This window comes from Gymnoscopelus microlampas (genome assembly GCF_963454915.1).
Source record: "Gymnoscopelus microlampas genome assembly, chromosome: 6".
NCBI lineage: Eukaryota > Metazoa > Chordata > Actinopteri > Myctophiformes > Myctophidae > Gymnoscopelus > Gymnoscopelus microlampas.
In genome coordinates, this window is record NC_139943.1 from 40,102,322 (window position 1) to 40,124,173 (window position 21,852).

At 39.8% G+C, this 21,852-nt stretch overlaps 1 protein-coding gene across 2 annotated transcripts in view; it reads right to left on the reverse strand.

Moving 5' to 3' along the window:
* etfa (electron transfer flavoprotein subunit alpha) overlaps window positions 1-21,852 on the reverse strand; it is a 60,122-nt gene that overhangs the window by 34,815 nt on the left and 3,455 nt on the right. The window contains exons 6-12 of one of the 2 annotated variants that reach the window (XR_014600907.1): window positions 21,715-21,825; window positions 21,275-21,379; window positions 20,766-20,834; window positions 20,579-20,661; window positions 18,316-18,381; window positions 17,746-17,826; window positions 16,332-16,511 (exon numbers count right to left, since the gene is read on the reverse strand). Coding sequence is in view for 1 of the 2 variants with exons in the window: in XM_084059064.1 (XP_083915190.1) it covers window positions 16,476-16,511; window positions 17,746-17,826; window positions 18,316-18,381; window positions 20,579-20,661; window positions 20,766-20,834; window positions 21,275-21,379; window positions 21,715-21,825 (551 nt within the window). In the remaining variant the exon portion in view is untranslated. Of the gene's footprint in view, window positions 1-15,869; window positions 16,512-17,745; window positions 17,827-18,315; window positions 18,382-20,578; window positions 20,662-20,765; window positions 20,835-21,274; window positions 21,380-21,714; window positions 21,826-21,852 lie in introns of those variants that run through there. The other variant, XM_084059064.1, reaches the window with a different exon arrangement.

Below are 21,852 nucleotides of genomic sequence, written 5' to 3' on the forward strand. Positions count from 1 at the left end.
GTAGTGATTTTTTTGTGAATTTTTTTTTCCGTTTCGGTAGTGACGAAAAGTGACGAGTGACGAAAACAGAAAAAAAATTGTTCCCCCAAAAACCTGTTAGGAGCACGTTTCAGGCAATTTAAAGCTGATTGGTAGTGATTTTTTTGTGCATTTTTTTTTTCGTTTCGGTAGTGACGAAAAGTGACCAGTGACGAAAACAGAAAACAAATTGTTCCCCCAAAAACCTGTTAGGAGCACGTTTCAGGCAATTTAAAGCTGATTGGTAGTGATTTTTTTGTGAATTTTTTTTCCCGTTTCGGTAGTGACGAAAAGTGACGAGTGACGAAAACAGAAAAAAAAATGTTCCCCCAAAAACCTGTTAGGAGCACGTTTCAGGCAATTTAAAGCTGATTGGTAGTGATTTTTTTGTGATTTTTTTTTCCGTTTCGGTAGTGACGAAAAGTGACGAGTGACGAAAACAGAAACAAAATTGTTCCCCCAAAAACCTGTTAGGAGCACGTTTCAGGCAATTTAAAGCTGGTTGGTAGTGATTTTTTTGTGCATTTTTTTTTCCGTTTCGGTAGTGACGAAAAGTGACCAGTGACGAAAACAGAAAACAAATTGTTCCCCCAAAAACCTGTTAGGAGCACGTTTCAGGCAATTTAAAGCTGATTGGTAGTGATTTTTTTGTGAATTTTTTTTCCCGTTTCGGTAGTGACGAAAAGTGACGAGTGACGAAAACAGAAAAAAAAATGTTCCCCCAAAAACCTGTTAGGAGCACGTTTCAGGCAATTTAAAGCTGGTTGGTAGTGATTTTTTTGTGATTTTTTTTCCCCGTTTCGGTAGTGACGAAAGGTGACGAGTGACGAAAACAGAAAAAAAATTGTTCCCCCAAACACCTGTTAGGAGCACGTTTCAGGCAATTTAAAGCTGATTGGTAGTGATTTTTTTGTGAATTTTTTTTTCCGTTTCGGTAGTGACGAAAAGTGACGAGTGACGAAAACAGAAAAAAAATTGTTCCCCCAAAAACCTGTTAGGAGCACGTTTCAGGCAATTTAAAGCTGATTGGTAGTGATTTTTTTTTTCCGTTTCGGTAGTGACGAAAAGTGACGAGTGACGAAAACAGAAAAAAAATTGTTCCCCCAAAAACCTGTTACGAGCACGTTTCAGGCAATTTAAAGCTGATTGGTAGTGATTTTTTTGTGATTTTTTTTTTCCGTTTCGGTAGTGACGAAAAGTGACGAGTGACGAAAACAAAAAAAAAATTGTTCCCCAAAAAACCTGTTAGGAGCACGTTTCAGGCAATTTAAAGCTGATTGGTAGTGATTTTTTTGTGATTTTTTTCCCCGTTTCGGTAGTGACGAAAAGTGACGAGTGACGAAAACAGAAAAAAAATTGTTCCCCCAAAAACCTGTTAGGAGCACGTTTCAGGCAATTTAAAGCTGATTGGTAGTGATTTTTTTGTGATTTTTTTTTCCGTTTCGGCAGTGACGAAAAGTGACGAGTGACGAAAACAGAAAAAAAAAAATTCCCCCAAAAGCCTGTTAGGAGCACGTTTCAGGCAATTTAAAGCTGATTGGTAGTGATTTTTTTGTGATTTTTTTTTTCCGTTTCGGTAGTGACGAAAAGTGACGAGTGACGAAAACAGAAAAAAAAATGTTCCCCCAAAAACCTGTTAGGAGCACGTTTCAGGCAATTTAAAGCTGATTGGTAGTGATTTTTTTGTGAAATTCTTTTTCCGTTTCGGTAGTGACGAAAAGTGACGAGTGACGAAAACAGAAAAAAAAATGTTCCCCCAAAAACCTGTTAGGAGCACGTTTCAGGCAATTTAAAGCTGATTGGTAGTGATTTTTTTGTGATTTTTTTTCCCGTTTCGGTAGTGACGAAAAGTGACGAGTGACGAAAACAGAAAAAAAATTGTTCCCCCAAAAACCTGTTACGAGCACGTTTCAGGCAATTTAAAGCTGATTGGTAGTGATTTTTTTGTGAATTTTTTTTTCCGTTTCGGTAGTGACGAAAAGTGACGAGTGACGAAAACAGAAAAAAAAAAATTCCCCCAAAAACCTGTTAGAAGCACGTTTCAGGCAATTTAAAGCTGATTGGTAGTGATTTTTTTGTGAATTTTTTTTCCCGTTTCGGTAGTGACGAAAAGTGACGAGTGACGAAAACAGAAAAAAAATTGTTCCCCCAAAAACCTGTTAGGAGCACGTTTCAGGCAATTTAAAGCTGGTTGGTAGTGATTTTTTTGTGAATTTTTTTTTCCGTTTCGGTAGTGACGAAAAGTGACGAGTGACGAAAACAGAAAAAAAATTGTTCCCCCAAAAACCTGTTAGGAGCACGTTTCAGGCAATTTAAAGCTGATTGGTAGTGCTTTTTTTGTGCATTTTTTTTTTCGTTTCGGTAGTGACGAAAAGTGACCAGTGACGAAAACAGAAAACAAATTGTTCCCCCAAAAACCTGTTAGGAGCACGTTTCAGGCAATTTAAAGCTGATTGGTAGTGATTTTTTTGTGAATTTTTTTTCCCGTTTCGGTAGTGACGAAAAGTGACGAGTGACGAAAACAGAAAAAAAAATGTTCCCCCAAAAATCTGTTAGGAGCACGTTTCAGGCAATTTAAAGCTGATTGGTAGTGATTTTTTTGTGATTTTTTTTTCCGTTTCGGCAGTGACGAAAAGTGACGAGTGACGAAAACAGAAAAAAAAAAAATCCCCCAAAAGCCTGTTAGGAGCACGTTTCAGGCAATTTAAAGCTGATTGGTAGTGATTTTTTTGTGATTTTTTTTTTCCGTTTCGGTAGTGACGAAAAGTGACGAGTGACGAAAACAGAAAAAAAAATGTTCCCCCAAAAACCTGTTAGGAGCACGTTTCAGGCAATTTAAAGCTGATTGGTAGTGATTTTTTTGTGAAATTCTTTTTCCGTTTCGGTAGTGACGAAAAGTGACGAGTGACGAAAACAGAAAAAAAAATGTTCCCCCAAAAACCTGTTAGGAGCACGTTTCAGGCAATTTAAAGCTGATTGGTAGTGATTTTTTTGTGATTTTTTTTCCCGTTTCGGTAGTGACGAAAAGTGACGAGTGACGAAAACAGAAAAAAAATTGTTCCCCCAAAAACCTGTTACGAGCACGTTTCAGGCAATTTAAAGCTGATTGGTAGTGATTTTTTTGTGAATTTTTTTTTCCGTTTCGGTAGTGACGAAAAGTGACGAGTGACGAAAACAGAAAAAAAAAAATTCCCCCAAAAACCTGTTAGAAGCACGTTTCAGGCAATTTAAAGCTGATTGGTAGTGATTTTTTTGTGAATTTTTTTTCCCGTTTCGGTAGTGACGAAAAGTGACGAGTGACGAAAACAGAAAAAAAATTGTTCCCCCAAAAACCTGTTAGGAGCACGTTTCAGGCAATTTAAAGCTGGTTGGTAGTGATTTTTTTGTGAATTTTTTTTTCCGTTTCGGTAGTGACGAAAAGTGACGAGTGACGAAAACAGAAAAAAAATTGTTCCCCCAAAAACCTGTTAGGAGCACGTTTCAGGCAATTTAAAGCTGATTGGTAGTGATTTTTTTGTGCATTTTTTTTTTCGTTTCGGTAGTGACGAAAAGTGACCAGTGACGAAAACAGAAAACAAATTGTTCCCCCAAAAACCTGTTAGGAGCACGTTTCAGGCAATTTAAAGCTGATTGGTAGTGATTTTTTGTGAATTTTTTTTCCCGTTTCGGTAGTGACGAAAAGTGACGAGTGACGAAAACAGAAAAAAAAATGTTCCCCCAAAAACCTGTTAGGAGCACGTTTCAGGCAATTTAAAGCTGATTGGTAGTGATTTTTTTGTGATTTTTTTTCCCGTTTCGGTAGTGACGAAAAGTGACGAGTGACGAAAACAGAAACAAAATTGTTCCCCCAAAAACCTGTTAGGAGCACGTTTCAGGCAATTTAAAGCTGGTTGGTAGTGATTTTTTTGTGCATTTTTTTTTCCGTTTCGGTAGTGACGAAAAGTGACCAGTGACGAAAACAGAAAACAAATTGTTCCCCCAAAAACCTGTTAGGAGCACGTTTCAGGCAATTTAAAGCTGATTGGTAGTGATTTTTTTGTGAATTTTTTTTCCCGTTTCGGTAGTGACGAAAAGTGACGAGTGACGAAAACAGAAAAAAAAATGTTCCCCCAAAAACCTGTTAGGAGCACGTTTCAGGCAATTTAAAGCTGGTTGGTAGTGATTTTTTTGTGATTTTTTTTCCCCGTTTCGGTAGTGACGAAAGGTGACGAGTGACGAAAACAGAAAAAAAATTGTTCCCCCAAACACCTGTTAGGAGCACGTTTCAGGCAATTTAAAGCTGATTGGTAGTGATTTTTTTGTGAATTTTTTTTTCCGTTTCGGTAGTGACGAAAAGTGACGAGTGACGAAAACAGAAAAAAAATTGTTCCCCCAAAAACCTGTTAGGAGCACGTTTCAGGCAATTTAAAGCTGATTGGTAGTGATTTTTTTTTTCCGTTTCGGTAGTGACGAAAAGTGACGAGTGACGAAAACAGAAAAAAAAATGTTCCCCCAAAAACCTGTTACGAGCACGTTTCAGGCAATTTAAAGCTGATTGGTAGTGATTTTTTTGTGATTTTTTTTTTCCGTTTCGGTAGTGACGAAAAGTGACGAGTGACGAAAACAGAAAAAAAATTGTTCCCCAAAAAACCTGTTAGGAGCACGTTTCAGGCAATTTAAAGCTGATTGGTAGTGATTTTTTTGTGATTTTTTTCCCCGTTTCGGTAGTGACGAAAAGTGACGAGTGACGAAAACAGAAAAAAAATTGTTCCCCCAAAAACCTGTTACGAGCACGTTTCAGGCAATTTAAAGCTGATTGGTAGTGATTTTTTTGTGATTTTTTTTTTTCGTTTCGGTAGTGACGAAAAGTGACGAGTGACGAAAACAGAAAAAAAAAAAATCCCCCAAAAACCTGGTAGAAGCACGTTTCAGGCAATTTAAAGCTGATTGGTAGTGATTTTTTTGTGAATTTTTTTTCCCGTTTCGGTAGTGACGAAAAGTGACGAGTGACGAAAACAGAAAAAAAATTGTTCCCCCAAAAACCTGTTAGGAGCACGTTTCAGGCAATTTAAAGCTGGTTGGTAGTGATTTTTTTGTGAATTTTTTTTCCGTTTCGGCAGTGACGAAAAGTGACGAGTGACGAAAACAGAAAAAAAAAAATTCCCCCAAAAGCCTGTTAGGAGCACGTTTCAGGCAATTTAAAGCTGATTGGTAGTGATTTTTTTGTGATTTTTTTTTTCCGTTTCGGTAGTGACGAAAAGTGACGAGTGACGAAAACAGAAAAAAAAATGTTCCCCCAAAAACCTGTTAGGAGCACGTTTCAGGCAATTTAAAGCTGATTGGTAGTGATTTTTTTGTGAAATTCTTTTTCCGTTTCGGTAGTGACGAAAAGTGACGAGTGACGAAAACAGAAAAAAAAATGTTCCCCCAAAAACCTGTTAGGAGCACGTTTCAGGCAATTTAAAGCTGATTGGTAGTGATTTTTTTGTGATTTTTTTTCCCGTTTCGGTAGTGACGAAAAGTGACGAGTGACGAAAACAGAAAAAAAAATGTTCCCCCAAAAACCTGTTACGAGCACGTTTCAGGCAATTTAAAGCTGATTGGTAGTGATTTTTTTGTGAATTTTTTTTTCCGTTTCGGTAGTGACGAAAAGTGACGAGTGACGAAAACAGAAAAAAAAAAATTCCCCCAAAAACCTGTTAGAAGCACGTTTCAGGCAATTTAAAGCTGATTGGTAGTGATTTTTTTGTGAATTTTTTTTCCCGTTTCGGTAGTGACGAAAAGTGACGAGTGACGAAAACAGAAAAAAAATTGTTCCCCCAAAAACCTGTTAGGAGCACGTTTCAGGCAATTTAAAGCTGGTTGGTAGTGATTTTTTTGTGAATTTTTTTTTCCGTTTCGGTAGTGACGAAAAGTGACGAGTGACGAAAACAGAAAAAAAATTGTTCCCCCAAAAACCTGTTAGGAGCACGTTTCAGGCAATTTAAAGCTGATTGGTAGTGATTTTTTTGTGCATTTTTTTTTTCGTTTCGGTAGTGACGAAAAGTGACCAGTGACGAAAACAGAAAACAAATTGTTCCCCCAAAAACCTGTTAGGAGCACGTTTCAGGCAATTTAAAGCTGATTGGTAGTGATTTTTTTGTGAATTTTTTTTCCCGTTTCGGTAGTGACGAAAAGTGACGAGTGACGAAAACAGAAAAAAAAATGTTCCCCCAAAAACCTGTTAGGAGCACGTTTCAGGCAATTTAAAGCTGATTGGTAGTGATTTTTTTGTGATTTTTTTTTCCGTTTCGGTAGTGACGAAAAGTGACGAGTGACGAAAACAGAAACAAAATTGTTCCCCCAAAAACCTGTTAGGAGCACGTTTCAGGCAATTTAAAGCTGGTTGGTAGTGATTTTTTTGTGCATTTTTTTTTCCGTTTCGGTAGTGACGAAAAGTGACCAGTGACGAAAACAGAAAACAAATTGTTCCCCCAAAAACCTGTTAGGAGCACGTTTCAGGCAATTTAAAGCTGATTGGTAGTGATTTTTTTGTGAATTTTTTTTCCCGTTTCGGTAGTGACGAAAAGTGACGAGTGACGAAAACAGAAAAAAAAATGTTCCCCCAAAAACCTGTTAGGAGCACGTTTCAGGCAATTTAAAGCTGGTTGGTAGTGATTTTTTTGTGATTTTTTTTCCCCGTTTCGGTAGTGACGAAAGGTGACGAGTGACGAAAACAGAAAAAAAATTGTTCCCCCAAACACCTGTTAGGAGCACGTTTCAGGCAATTTAAAGCTGATTGGTAGTGATTTTTTTGTGAATTTTTTTTTCCGTTTCGGTAGTGACGAAAAGTGACGAGTGACGAAAACAGAAAAAAAATTGTTCCCCCAAAAACCTGTTAGGAGCACGTTTCAGGCAATTTAAAGCTGATTGGTAGTGATTTTTTTTTTCCGTTTCGGTAGTGACGAAAAGTGACGAGTGACGAAAACAGAAAAAAAATTGTTCCCCCAAAAACCTGTTACGAGCACGTTTCAGGCAATTTAAAGCTGATTGGTAGTGATTTTTTTGTGATTTTTTTTTTCCGTTTCGGTAGTGACGAAAAGTGACGAGTGACGAAAACAAAAAAAAAATTGTTCCCCAAAAAACCTGTTAGGAGCACGTTTCAGGCAATTTAAAGCTGATTGGTAGTGATTTTTTTGTGATTTTTTTCCCCGTTTCGGTAGTGACGAAAAGTGACGAGTGACGAAAACAGAAAAAAAATTGTTCCCCCAAAAACCTGTTACGAGCACGTTTCAGGCAATTTAAAGCTGATTGGTAGTGATTTTTTTGTGATTTTTTTTTTCCGTTTCGGTAGTGACGAAAAGTGACGAGTGACGAAAACAGAAAAAAAAAAATTCCCCCAAAAACCTGTTAGAAGCACGTTTCAGGCAATTTAAAGCTGATTGGTAGTGATTTTTTTGTGAATTTTTTTTCCCGTTTCGGTAGTGACGAAAAGTGACGAGTGACGAAAACAGAAAAAAAATTGTTCCCCCAAAAACCTGTTAGGAGCACGTTTCAGGCAATTTAAAGCTGGTTGGTAGTGATTTTTTTGTGAATTTTTTTTTCCGTTTCGGTAGTGACGAAAAGTGACGAGTGACGAAAACAGAAAAAAAATTGTTCCCCCAAAAACCTGTTAGGAGCACGTTTCAGGCAATTTAAAGCTGATTGGTAGTGATTTTTTTGTGAATTTTTTTTTCCGTTTCGGTAGTGACGAAAAGTGACGAGTGACGTAAACAGAAAAAAAAATTGTTCCCCCAAAAACCTGTTAGGAGCACGTTTCAGGCAATTTAAAGCTGGTTGGTAGTGATTTTTTTGTGATTTTTTTTTTCCGTTTCGGTAGTGTCGAAAAGTGACGAGTGACGAAAACAGAAAAAAAAAAAATCCCCCAAAAACCTGTTAGGAGCACGTTTCAGGCAATTTAAAGCTGATTGGTAGTGATTTTTTTGTGAATTTTTTTTCCCGTTTCGGTAGTGACGAAAAGTGACGAGTGACGAAAACAGAAAAAAAATTGTTCCCCCAAAAACCTGTTAGGAGCACGTTTCAGGCAATTTAAAGCTGATTGGTAGTGATTTTTTTGTGAATTTTTTTTTCCGTTTCGGTAGTGACGAAAAGTGACGAGTGACGTAAACAGAAAAAAAAAATGTTCCCCCAAAAACCTGTTAGGAGCACGTTTCAGGCAATTTAAAGCTGGTTGGTAGTGATTTTTTTGTGATTTTTTTTTTCCGTTTCGGTAGTGTCGAAAAGTGACGAGTGACGAAAACAGAAAAAAAAAAAATCCCCCAAAAACCTGTTAGGAGCACGTTTCAGGCAATTTAAAGCTGATTGGTAGTGATTTTTTTGTGAATTTTTTTTCCCGTTTCGGTAGTGACGAAAAGTGACGAGTGACGAAAACAGAAAAAAAATTGTTCCCCCAAAAACCTGTTAGGAGCACGTTTCAGGCAATTTAAAGATGATTGGTAGTGATTTTTTTGTGATTTTTTTTTTCCGTTTCGGTAGTGACGAAAAGTGACGAGTGACGAAAAGTGGCCCTGGAGGTCAAGGTAATACCATCTAGGGTAAAATTCTCATCGGCTAATTTATCTCTGAGGTGCTTAGGGCCAAGTACAATAACTTCAGTTTTGTCCGAGTTGAGGAGTAGGTAATTACGGGTCATCCAACTCTTGATGTCTATAAGACATGCCTGAAGTTTAGCCAGTTGATCTGTTTCATTTGGCTTCATTGATAGATATAATTGTGTATCATCTGCATAACAGTGGAAATGTATAGAGTGTTTCCTAATTATCTCACCTAAAGGAAGCATATCTCTGCTGTCCGGCCGGAACCAGCTAACTCCAAAATGGTAATTGTTCAGGAAATGAAAAACAAAATATGCATTTTTCAGAAAATGAAGAAAACCTTATATTTTTAAAACAAAGCAATACTGCCTCATCAAACTTGGTATTGTGACTTTATATATTATCAGATACTTGCATGTATCATTATATTATCACCACTTTACCCAAATCCAGCTCAAGTGGAGTTAGGAGGTTTTGTCCAGCATTGAGTGGAGTTAGGAGGTTTTGTCCATCATTGATAAGAACAGCTGACAATGAATCTCAAAGCTCACAACACATCACAACGCATTGTGAGCTTGGAGATCAGCTATTTATGGTGTGCGCCATCCTCATATACTAAGTATAGATCAAGCTGAATACTGTACTTAAACAACTTTTAGTTTAACATGCATTGGAAACATCCATGGATCTAACTGTTACCACTGTTGTTCTTCTACAGTTGAGTACAACAAACAATTCTGCCTCAATACTCAATACTAAATGTATTTAACAAAAGCAATCATGGCACACCAACAATAAATAAATGGCATATCAATAAAAAAAATACATTTATGAATAATAGAATCTGTAGCCTATCAAATCTGTAGCCTGCACTAACAATAACAACCACAGTTGCATTTACCTATCCATCAACATTTTATTATTACACTGTTTTGTGTTGTGTGTTTCCTAAACCTTCCAGTCACTGGGTTGCAAAACGGTGACTAGAGCCGAGAGCAAATGACTGTTCACTTAAAGTCTCTGCTAAAGGTGGAGGGTAAAGCATGAATGCAGTCTGACATGAGTGATATTCAGTCACATCCTGCATATTGGTTTAACGCTGAAATTACACAGTGAAAACTGTCCAAATTTATATCTGACAATTGGTCAAAAAAAAAGTCTGAATTACGTTTTTTTAAATCTGTAGTATTTATATTTGACAATTGGCAAAAACCCTGTATATATAGTATGCAGCAGTGGAGAGCATGAGAGGAGGGGGGAGTTGTTTGTTTTTGACGGACAGTTTGAGGATCCAATGGAGTTGGGAGTTTTCGTCAGAGGCGCTTTTTAATACTTTTCATAGGTTATTATAAAAAAAAATCACACCCAGTGTGAAGTGGGCGGTGTGTGGTCATCACAACATGACTCACTTTAAAAAAGGGATAAATTACTTTTTTTAAAGTCCATACTGCTATTCATAGGGCTGCACATGTGTCATGTGTTTCGCTAGCCAATCACAGTCCTGAATTTGCAAAGTCAGCCAATCACATTACAGTTAGTGGTGATGACACTAGCTGTAATGTGATTGGCTGATATGAAAAAAGTATCGATTTGCATTAACAATGGAAGGGTTAGGGGGTACACAAATGTTTTGGTCGGTGTCCAAAACTCACTTATAGGGGGCGGCTACACCGCCCCAAAAACTTTACACAGATGTAAAGGGGGTTCAATAGCATTGATTTATGAAAAAAAAAAAAACTGAAAATGGAGTTAGCTGGTCCCGGCTGGCCTTGTGGGACTCTGTATTTAACCTTTGCGCGTAGTGAAGGTGTATCGTTAACGTTTACAAATTGAAATCTGTCAGACAGATAGGACTCAAACCAGTTCAATGCAGCACCCTTAATGTTACATGTGTTTAGTGGCGTTTCTGTGGAAAATAAAAGGCACTTTTACCTGTATGTTGCTGCTGCTGCTGCTGCTAGTGCTGTGTGACCACTGCAGCATAATAGCCTATGCTGTCACAGTCAGTGAGACAGATACAAATCCAGGTCTTAATGTCATCAAAAACATATAAAACATAAAATCAAAATGTTCTTGGGGTCTAACCGGCACCAGGAGACCGTCGTTATTTTATTGCCTTGCCTATAATTCATTTAGTGGCATATTAGAGTAGCAGAGAGTTTCAGCCTTCATGTAAACAACAATGGCTGCCGTTGAGGAGCTTTTCATTGGCTGAGGAAAGGGGTGAGGGTCGGGTTTTCATTGGCTAACAGGTAAATGAGCCGAGGGGAAGATTTCATTGGCTAGAAATGCAAAAGGGAAACAAGGGGAAGATTGCATTGGCTAGAAATGCGGAAGGAAAATGAAGGGAAAAGAAGGGTGATTTTTTGGTTGGCTGGAATAGGAATGAAATTGAAGCCGGGAGCTCTGTGAATGGTCGGATATTTACAGTCCACCAGGGGCTGGGTAGCTCAGTCGGAGGAGCTGTTGACTTCAGCCCACAAGGTCATGGGATTGAATCCCAGCACAGGAACCCCGGTATCTGAGCAATCTGGCTCCCACGAGTCTACCATCTTTTTTCGCCTTTATCATAAAGGTTGCTGGACAATAAGAGGTGAAATGCATAATTCATTAAATAATATAAAGGTAATATCAAATACATTGTAAAAAATCACACCCAGTGTGAAGTGGGTGGTGTGTGGTCATCACAACATGACTCACTTTAAAAAAAACGATAAATGACTTTTTTTTAAATCCATACTGCTATTCATAGGGCTGCACATGTGTCATGTGTTTCGCTAGCCAATCACAGTCCTGAATTTGCAAAGTCAGCCAATCACATTACAGTTAGGTGATGACACTAGCTGTAATGTGATTGGCTGACTTTGCAAAAGTATCGATTTGCATTAACAATGGAAGGGTTAGGGGTATACAATGCGTTGTAGACTATTGGCCAATCACGGTGCAGGATTGGTCAGTGTCCAAAACTCACTTATAGGGGGCCGCCCCAAAAATGAGACATATGACTCTTTATTAGCAGGACAGTTTTTAGCGGCGCTAGCCGCTTTATACCTTTAGGTATAGAGCGGATATTAGCCCTCTATACCTGGCTTTTGCGTCAACGTTCTGATTGGTCAGGCTCGCCAAGGTTCTGATTGGTCAGGTCCGTCAACGTTCTGATTGGTCAGGCTCGCCAAGGTTCTGATTGGTCAGGTCCGTCAACGTTCTGATTGGTCAGGCTCGCCAAGGTTCTGATTGGTCAGGTCCGTCAACGTTCTGATTGGTCAGGCTCGCCAAGGTTCTGATTGGTCAGGTCCGTCAACGTTCTGATTGGTCAGGCTCGCCAAGGTTCTGATTGGTCAGGTCCGTCAACGTTCTGATTGGTCAGGTCCGTCAACGTTCTGATTGGTCACTATTCATGACATCATAGTGATGTCATGAATAGTAACATAGTGATGTCATGAATAGTGACCAATCAGAACGTTGACGGACCTGACCAATCAGAACGTTGACGGACCTGACCAATCAGAACCTTGGCGAGCCTGACCAATCAGAACGTTGACGCAAAAGGCAGGTATAGAGGGCTAATATCCGCTCTATACCTAAAGGTATAGAGCGCGAAGTTTGTATATCTGCTACAAAAAGCTACGAAGATAGAAGCTGATAGAGTGGGTACCTAAAGTTTATTTTTTAGGTACCCACTCTATCAGCTATGACAGATCAGTTTGTGCCACTTACCTTGGAATGCATTTGGTGATTCGCTTCCAATGGCACTATTTAGTGCCACTGGAAGCCTTTTAATATTGTTTCTCTAGTAGAAACACATATCTATGACAAAATATATCAAAGGCGCCGCTACCTTCACACAGGTGTGATTTTTTTTATTATATTATTCCTCATTTTGCTGGTTTCCCCTGAAACCCCTTTACTGTTACAGAGTAGACCTGCCTTAGAATCTCTGCTGATGATGTCACAGGTAGTTAATAGCAATCATATCTTAGATTTATTGAAAGATTCTATTTCGTAATTCATTGTCAGTAATCCATCCTATCAGCGTTTTGCGACGACGTCGTATCGACGTTGTAAAAGACGTGTCTTTTCAACAGATATACCACTGGGCACACACAATACAACGCCCATACGCCGTGCATACGCCGTCCATACGCCGTCCGAGTCAGACCTCAGTCAGCAGCTGTTTTGCAAAAAATACATTGAAACGACGTCGACACACGTCTGACTCGGACGTCGCATGGACGGCGTATGCACGGCGTTTGGCCGTTGTTGTATTGTGTGGCCAGTAGGTAGAGGTCTGTTGAAAAGACACGTCTTTGTGTAACTTGAATTTTGGATTTTTTATTGCATTTTAAGTTTTAGATGGCTTTTCCCAACCCCGTAGCCTAAATGAACGGTGAACACCAGTGATATTGTAAGTTTACTAGACGTGACGCGGCGTCCACTTGGCAGTGCCACATTACCGGCACCTCACAGTGTGAGAGAGAGTTTTGTGCTCCCCTAAATCCACGCCAGGCTATGAAAATACCCACTTGACAAACAGGTGACGTGCATGACCTCTGCAATGACCAAAACCCACTTTGTGATTACTCACACCTGGCATGGCAGACCTGTGAGCAGTGTGCAGTGGTGTATAATGTTAAAAGATAGACCAACCATATTTGCTAATGTGAAACTTTTTGTAATGACAGTGATAGATCATTGGAACATCGATGGAACCAAATCCGGCCGGTGGGCGGACCTCTGACGTCACGCTCATGTCACACGACTCAGCCCCTCTGACGTCACGCTCATGTCACACGACTCAGCCATAACCATATAAAGAGTGGAACTTACACACAGGGGGACAGGAACGTACACACACGGGGGGACATTCGACACTGGATTCAAATTGTAAGGTAGATGGAAGCCGTCGAACTGGTGCGATCTGACGGCATCCTAGAATTTATAGGTAGAATGTGATGTCATGCTGTCGTGAGATTTCGTCACACTGGCGTTGTGTCCATATTCGGGACGACCGTCTCATCGTCATCGTCGTCTTGGTAACAGGTTGGTTTGTTGTGATGATGTAGTGTAAAGTTTCAGACAGACAGTAAGAGTGATGCAGTGTTGCATCACTCTTGCCAGATTGCAACGTACATACTGACAACCGACATACTGACAACCGTTCTGGCGCAGGTTCCAATTGTAAGGTAGATTAAGTGGAATTCATAATTCATAATTGTCAATTATTGCCATTGACAATGCATTGGGCGCTTAAAGTTAAATATTTCAAAAACGACACATTTTCAAAGTAAAAAATCTCAAGCATGCATGTCCACAGTAAGGTGGAATTTTTAAATAGCGAATCAAGTTTATAGGTTAAAGTATGAAGGAACAGGGAGGTGCCAAAGTTTTCAGAAGTCAGTTTTAGAAGTTAAATATCTCAAAAACTACAAAACATTTCAAAATAAAACGTTCAAAGCATGTGTGTCCACAGCAAGCTGAATTATAAAAAGTTTGTATTTTTCCCCCTTTAAATGTCCATTGCCATCATACCTGCAGAGTAGATGTAATTTCCAGATTTTGGGAGTTTGACATTTTTATCAGGCTTTACTTACATAGGATCCATTAAAAATGTAAAAGTAGCAATAAAAGAGCCATATTTAATAATAACATTTTGCTGGGGACCCCCTGGAACCCCCCCAAGGACCCCTGGGGGTCCACGGAACCCCACTTTGAGAACCAATGCTTAACGCTTTTTGAAAGTCCTGAAAACCTCCAGAATCTCTATTGATCATGTGGCTATAGCATAGCTGATGGTTAGAGAGCCTGCCTCGCAAGCTATAAGTCCAAGGTTGGATCCCATGGCCTCAGCAAGGTGTCAAAGTGTCCCTGTACAAGACACTTAAAAGAATAGTTCACCCAAAAATTACTTATTTTCTATCAATTACACACTCCATGAAGCCTTGAATTCATGTAGATTTTTTTGTTTTTGACACATTCCTGAACACAGACTCAGATATATTGGTTGGATGCATGGCGCATAATATATAATAGGCTATCGCATTGTAGATTAGTAGGCGATTATTCCAATATTCACTATACACTCCTAATATTTAAGCCTGAATTATATATTTATTATGGACTTGTATATAAATTGTATATATTTTTGGACGACTTGTGCATTTCATTTGTCAGCAATACTTTGCCACGCTTTCTCCCTGGATCCATTTATTGCGGCCGTGTTCCCTTTCTTGCTTATTATACATTTTACTTCCTCGTATGATTCCGGGGAGACATCACATTTCTCTTTTGGGTCTTGAGTCAAGACCCCGGCTCCCGGGGAGACATCAAATTTCTCAAGACCCAAAAGAGAAATTTGATGTCTCCCCGGGAGCCGGGACCCAAGCCTCAAGACTTTTGAGCTAAAACGTTTGTGAACCACTGCCATTTAGAACAGTGGTTTTCAACCTTTTTCATGCCAAGGACCCCTAAATTGATATACATTTGGCCGCGGACCCCCATCTGAAAATGTTGTGTGCCAGGGAGAAGCAAAGACTTGAGTTAAAAATGTTCACTTTTTTGAAAAATCTTGAAAATGTGTGCATATCTTTGAAATATATATACATTTTATATATATTTCAAAGATATGCACATTTTCAAGATTTTTCAAAAATAGCAGATCTACAAGCTCATATGAGCTTGTAGATCTGCTATTTTTGAATAGCCAACGCTGAATGGTTAGTGAGCCCGCCTAGGGAGCCAGAGACCCTGGTTGCCCCAGGTTCGATTCCAGGCCAGGTCAGCATATGTGTCGATGAAATGAAATTTGTCCCTGAGCAAGACTCTTAACCCCTAATTGCTCACAGGTTCTCATTGGAAACAAGACCGCAAGGACTTTCATGAACAACCTGTTAAAAGGAATTATCCTTATCCTTAAGTGGTTAAAAATGATTGTGACGCTATCAGTGCCGTACCCACCGTAGAGGAAGGAACTAAAATCTCGCCTCCCCTAGAAAATGAAGTAAAAGACTGACTGAAAGACAGGCAGTGAAAAAAATCAGAATAGTGGCCGTCGGACCATTAGCCCGCTTCCTCGTCCATTCACGCGGGCAGGCAGCCAATCACCACTATCCATTCAGCAGAGCGACCCTCGCCTATATAGTGATGCAAATGTGTGCCTTTGTCTTCATGGGGTACCAGGAGTGCCAGGGGTGGGGGTCTGGGCCATCACCTGTACTCACCTGGCATAAAAGGGGCTCTGAGAGCAGCTTGAGCCATTCATTACTAAACTACAACATGAAGAGACCACCGCTGAATAATTGATTGATTGATCATACTTGCATATTGTTTTTATTAACATTTTTCAGTTTTGTAGTTTTGTAGGGGGGGAATCTCACCTGCCCTAAATATAATTCCTGGGAACACCACTGTTCCATGAGCTGCTGCAGTGCTGCTGTTCAGCCACAGAGAAGAACAGAACGGAATAAACCAGGCTGTACGGACCAGACTTTGTCAAACCTGGATTTGACTTAAATCCAGGCTTATTTAATTCTCCTTTCGTGTAATAGGCCCCTGGACTGCATCAAACCCAAAGATGATCATAAAGTTAAAAACTATGTTATGCCGTAATGGATATTACAAATATCCCCAACAGAAACCATTATTCATATATTATTCAAAGACTTATAACACAGTGTAAAATTCATAAAAACAGACAATATATTTGTAAACTGAGAATGTTCTGTTGCCCGCCAAGGAGAAAGTTGATGAGAACATAAAGTATGCCTCCTATGGAACAAGGAGGCATAATTCCTATGGAATCGCTTTCAGAAATCCTTTAAGGTTGTAGGAGAGGTCCCTCATTGGTTGCAGTGTAGTTTCCCGAGGTGAGAGTGATGGGCTAGAAGCATGGTGGAATATTGCTCCACGTCACTTGCCGAGAGCTTCAGTCATCTCTGGAATAGCCTGAAACAGAGTCAGAGGAGAGATATTTCATATAATCCAGACATTAGTACACGGTCTTGTTTGACATGGAATTCTTTGTGCACTAGGATCAAACACATAATGTTGTTCATTGAGGAAGGTTAATTTGTAGGGTTTGAACTTGGGGAGCTGTTGACCAACTGTTGACCATAATCACATCCATAGTTGTATGGCAATTAACTTGTGTGCAAACACTGTATGTTTGTGTGTACGAATATCTGACATTAATTAAGACATCAGGTATGGTATAAGGATCAACAAACACAACTGCAATATTTTATCAGTTATTAAAGGTAGATACATATATATACAGAACTCATGTACATTTTGTGACATTTTAAGGCAATACATTCTGATTATCTGTAAGCGGTTAATCTGTCATTTGTTTATAAATGGCTTTACTACAAAGTCAAGCGATTGCAAAGCTATATCGTTGGTCCCCAGAGACGAGTTGGTCCCAGCTATCAATTTTCCGCTGGAGGAAAAGGAGAAAGCCCATCCATTTTAATCAGCTATGTGAGGAGTGATCACATGTAAGACGATCACACGGCAGGTCACAACTCCACTGCCACAAGCTATTATTCCTAATCACTTCTACAGAGTTTAGCAGGACACCTGGGCTACTCACGCACCACTGATGGACTAAATAAAACATGACCGACAGGACACACACATGAAAATATAAGCTCCTAGCCTTTCACGAACATCGCAGGACTCCAGTGTTGGGAGTGCCAACCCGACTGGCTTGTTGTCCATTAGTGCCAGCCAAACACTAGAGGGCAGCTAAGCATGTAAAAGAGTTGGCAACAAGCAGCTGAATATAAACCTGGAAAGTTCTACCCAGCCACTTAGGGTAACTATTGATTACATTTCATAGCTTGTAGGAGACCTGTAGAAGATCTAGCTTGCTCTCTCACTCGCTCACGCATGCACGCTCACACACACTCACCTCTGATTAATTCAGGGACTCAATAATTCAACAGTTGCACATTTCCATTAGGTGGAATAATGCATCGTGCAAAATTTATCAGGGAAATAGTGAATGTTATATTCAGTCACTTTGGCCACTTGCTCAACAAAATGTCCCGTCTTGGCAGTGCAGTCAAGTGTTTAGAGCAGTGAGTGGTGTTGTGTTTGTGGATTTGTCGTTTGGCTGTTTTGTTAATATGCATTCATGCTGCTACTCCTCAAGCAATGTCAGTGAAAGACGTCTTACCTTGAAAAGATCTGCTACCAAGCCAAGGTCAGCCACCTGGAAAATGGGAGCCTCCGGGTCCTTGTTGATAGCGACAATAGTCTAAAAGGAAAAAGGTGTTTAGACGTTTAGACTATCAAGAAGACTAAGTATTTGATTTACAGTAATTGCCTGTGGCCCTAGGTTTTTGATATTGAAAAAAATACATAATTTCACACTGTATACTATGGCTGTTGGGTGTGTACATGCCTGCCACTGGCTAAATCAAATATTAAAAAAAGAAACAATCCATGCATCCTTTCTACAAAGTGAAAATGTTGCAGTCAGAGCAGTAGTCGCCCATATGTGGTGAATACTAAACATGTATTTTACTTTGGCATGTTGGGAACTGGGGAAACAATAGGTCTGCCAGCACACCTTTTTTGTGGACCTAACCCTTATCCCAGGTCAAAGTGAAGCAAGGGTCACTTTTAAACAAGGTTATTGGTTGTGTTGAGCAAAGAAAAAATATGAAAACTAGTGTAAATTAAAAAACCCAATTTCAGAATACGAAACAATTAAAACAACTTCATGGGGTCTATATGACTGTACCTTGCTGTCTTTCATTCCAGCAAGATGTTGAATGGCACCAGAGATACCAACAGCAATGTACAGCTCCTGTGAACAAAACGTTAACATTAGAACAAACCCAACTATTGTTAGTAGCTTTAAGAGAAAATGAGTGTTAATTCCACTCATACAGGTCCCTTTTTACACTGTATGGCATAACTGTAGAGCAGCAGAGAGCAGGCTGCTGGTGGCAGTGTAATATCTCACAGAGGTGGTTGTGGTGGTGGTAGTGGTGGGGGGGGGGGGGCTGGGGCATGAGTCGCGTAGGGCAGTGCCCTTTCTGCATCTCCCCGATCCCAATGGGAGAACCCATCTCTGGCTCTCAGCTTAATGCACCGCCATATGAATATTTCAGTGCCGTTTTAGCGTCACTGCCGAAGTCTCCGAAGAGCAAAGCATCAATTTGTGAACACAAATCTACTCGAGTCTAAACCTAAGTGCATTCAAAGCCGCGTTTTACTGACCAGACAAACACCACAGAATCCACACTGTTCTTTTCAAGTATCACTGTAAAAAGACAGCACTCCCGAGTGAGAAATCTGTCAACTATGCACATACAGTCCTGGTATGATGCCTATGGGCAGTCAAAGCAAGTCATCTGCTCTCCTAGTACATACAAAAAACACCCCCCAAAAATATAGTCTCCCCTCAAGAACACAACTTTTCTACACAATAAAATAATTTGTTTTAATTTAACTAAGAAAATGTAACTATTTTCCCACTCTCAGAATTAAATTAGAACTGAGGATTTTATTGTGTATTTTAAGCCTGACTGCACCTCTGGAGAGTCATTCAAGTGTGGTAAAGACAACATTGTTCAATGACAACAACAGCAGCCCGGACTTTTGCCAACACTCTTCTACGCTGCCAAGCTGTTCAGTATAAGCGCTGCTCCCCTGGAAGGCTGCTCAGGCATAGCAGCTGACAGCTTCAATTACATTCTAAACAATTGAAAAACTAACAACCCTGTAAACATCACACAGAGTGTGAGGAAGTAAACTAAACAACAGTTCCAGGCATCTGGGAGGGGCAGGGGTAAGGTTCCTGCCCACCACCGTGGAGACTGGGGTTCAATTCCTCCACGGTTCCTCCACCCACATTGCACCCTCCAGGTTAAACTACTCACTGTCAGGTGAAAATAAGCGGCTGGTGACTCCATGTGTATCGGAGGAGATATGCGTTTGTCTTCAGCCTCCTCAAAACCAAATAGTAGGAATTGGCAGTGAGAGGGAGGAAGGGGGGGGACTTGGCATAACAACTAAAATGGGAGTACATTTAAAAGATGAATAAATAATTAAACAACAACGGTTCTACTCTCAATGCTAATTACAAAGGCAATGAATTGTACCTCAAATCAGATTTAGATGCATTCAGAATCACAAATACTATACTTAACATATTCACCAAGTACTGTTATGTACTGTCATTTACTGTTCTCATGTCTTACTAAATAAAGTACATCAATCAATCAATCAATCAATCAATCAATCAATCACATTGGTCAAGGAAGAAATAAAATCAAAACACTGCAAATATTGCAATGCAATTCCAATAAAATGTATCACTCATTCTAAACCAAAATGCAAAGACATTGTTAAAACATTTGGAACATTTCATACGGGCTGGCCTGGTGTGAAGCTCTGAGCAGCAGATACCCACTGGAGTCTGCTTTAATGGCTGGGCTAAATCATTTAGGCCCTAAATGTGCCATCAACTACATTTCATAGGGCCTAATGTGTGGATAATCACAGCTGGGATATCCCAGCTGGACCGGATAATGGCAAGTTAACCTTTTTAGAAAGGCCAAAGGATCCATCCTAATCCTAGTGAATTTCAGGAATGCTGAATGGAAAAGAAAGTAACAGGCATTTGTTAGAAGTAACAGGCCTTTGCAATTTGCACGCCATTGACACAAACTAATGCACTGATAAAGGTTCAGCTTATCATATTAGAAAAGGCACAATTGAGTTCCAATCTTGTGTGCCTTTTAACCACTTCAACCCTATATACACTATGTTGTATGTCAAATAGCAGGTCTACAAGCTCACAACACCTCAAGCTACTATGAGCTGCTATGTAGATCTGCTATTTTTCTCAATGTTCACCCATTGTGACATGACTAGAACAGGGATGTTACGGTTCATGTCACGTGGTTAACATGTTTTGCACAATTCTCACGGTGTCATCCCTGCTGTTCCTATAATCTGAACTGACAGTATAACAGGCATGGAGGGGAATAACTTACAGGCGCTACAATCTTGCCCGTCTGTCCAACCTGCAAGTCATTTGCGACATAACCAGCATCCACAGCAGCTCTGGAAGCACCAACTGTGGGGAGGAATATTACATCATAGAAAGTTCAAATAAATAATTGCAAACACATTGATCATGCAAGAGACAAAATCATTGATCATAAGTCATCAACATCTAACCTGCAGCGTTCATTTTGTCAGCAAGGTCATAGAGCAGCTTGAAGTTGTCTCCACTCTTCAAGCCCCTTCCTGCAACGAGATATAATTAGCCAAATTAAAATACTTACAAAAATAAAACCAGTTCATTCAATCACATAATGAAGCCCAAAATGTCTTGGAATAGTTAAGCTGTAACCAGAATCATCTGAATAATTCTGGAAGATTTACAGAATGCTGGATATGAACAACAGAACTCCACTATGTTTGACAATTATGTAAATGCATCCATAGAGCCATTACATAACATCTAATTAAAGACATTGCTTCCATATAATGTGCAACAAATAATTAATAAATGCTTTTTCCACCAAAGATCATCATAATTATTAATTGTGACTACAATATTGAACACAATCATTTGTGATTATGAATGATTATCATTTTAGCCATATTCATGCAGCCCTACTCCACTTTAGGCCATAATATGTCATTCAAGGGAAAAGAAGTGGTGTGAAAATTTGTATTTGTACCTCCAGACACTACAACCTTTGCACTGGTCAGCTCTGGTCGGTCACTCTTGCTCAGGGTCTGTTCCAACCACTCAGACACTCCAACAGCAGCTGAAGATGCAGCCACTGTGGCCAAGAAATAGTAACAATTATCACATAATCAATAATGACCACTGGGGGGGGGGGCTGTCAAAACATTCACTGAGACATTAGTACTGTGAGTAGTACTAACATGCTAGATCACTAGCATGGGATTCATAACCTCCACACCATGCCAGGTGTAATAGGTGGCATCGTGGGTGCCATCACTGCTGAGGGTGCCACTGAGGCCATCTATGGCCGTGAAGGGTGAGTACTCACAACTGTTACAGTGTTCAGAGTAGGAATGCAGTACCATTTCCGCATTTTCCACAGAAATACATGAGGTATTTTTTGCCATGTAATTGAATTATTAAATGTACCTTCTTCTGATGTGGCGCTGCCTCCCTCCAGTTCAGCGGGCTCAAAGGATGTCCCTCTGACGGTGAACACTTTCACAGACTCATTACACTTCACAGTGCTGAGAGCATTCCCTGTAAGACACAATCATATAGACAGAC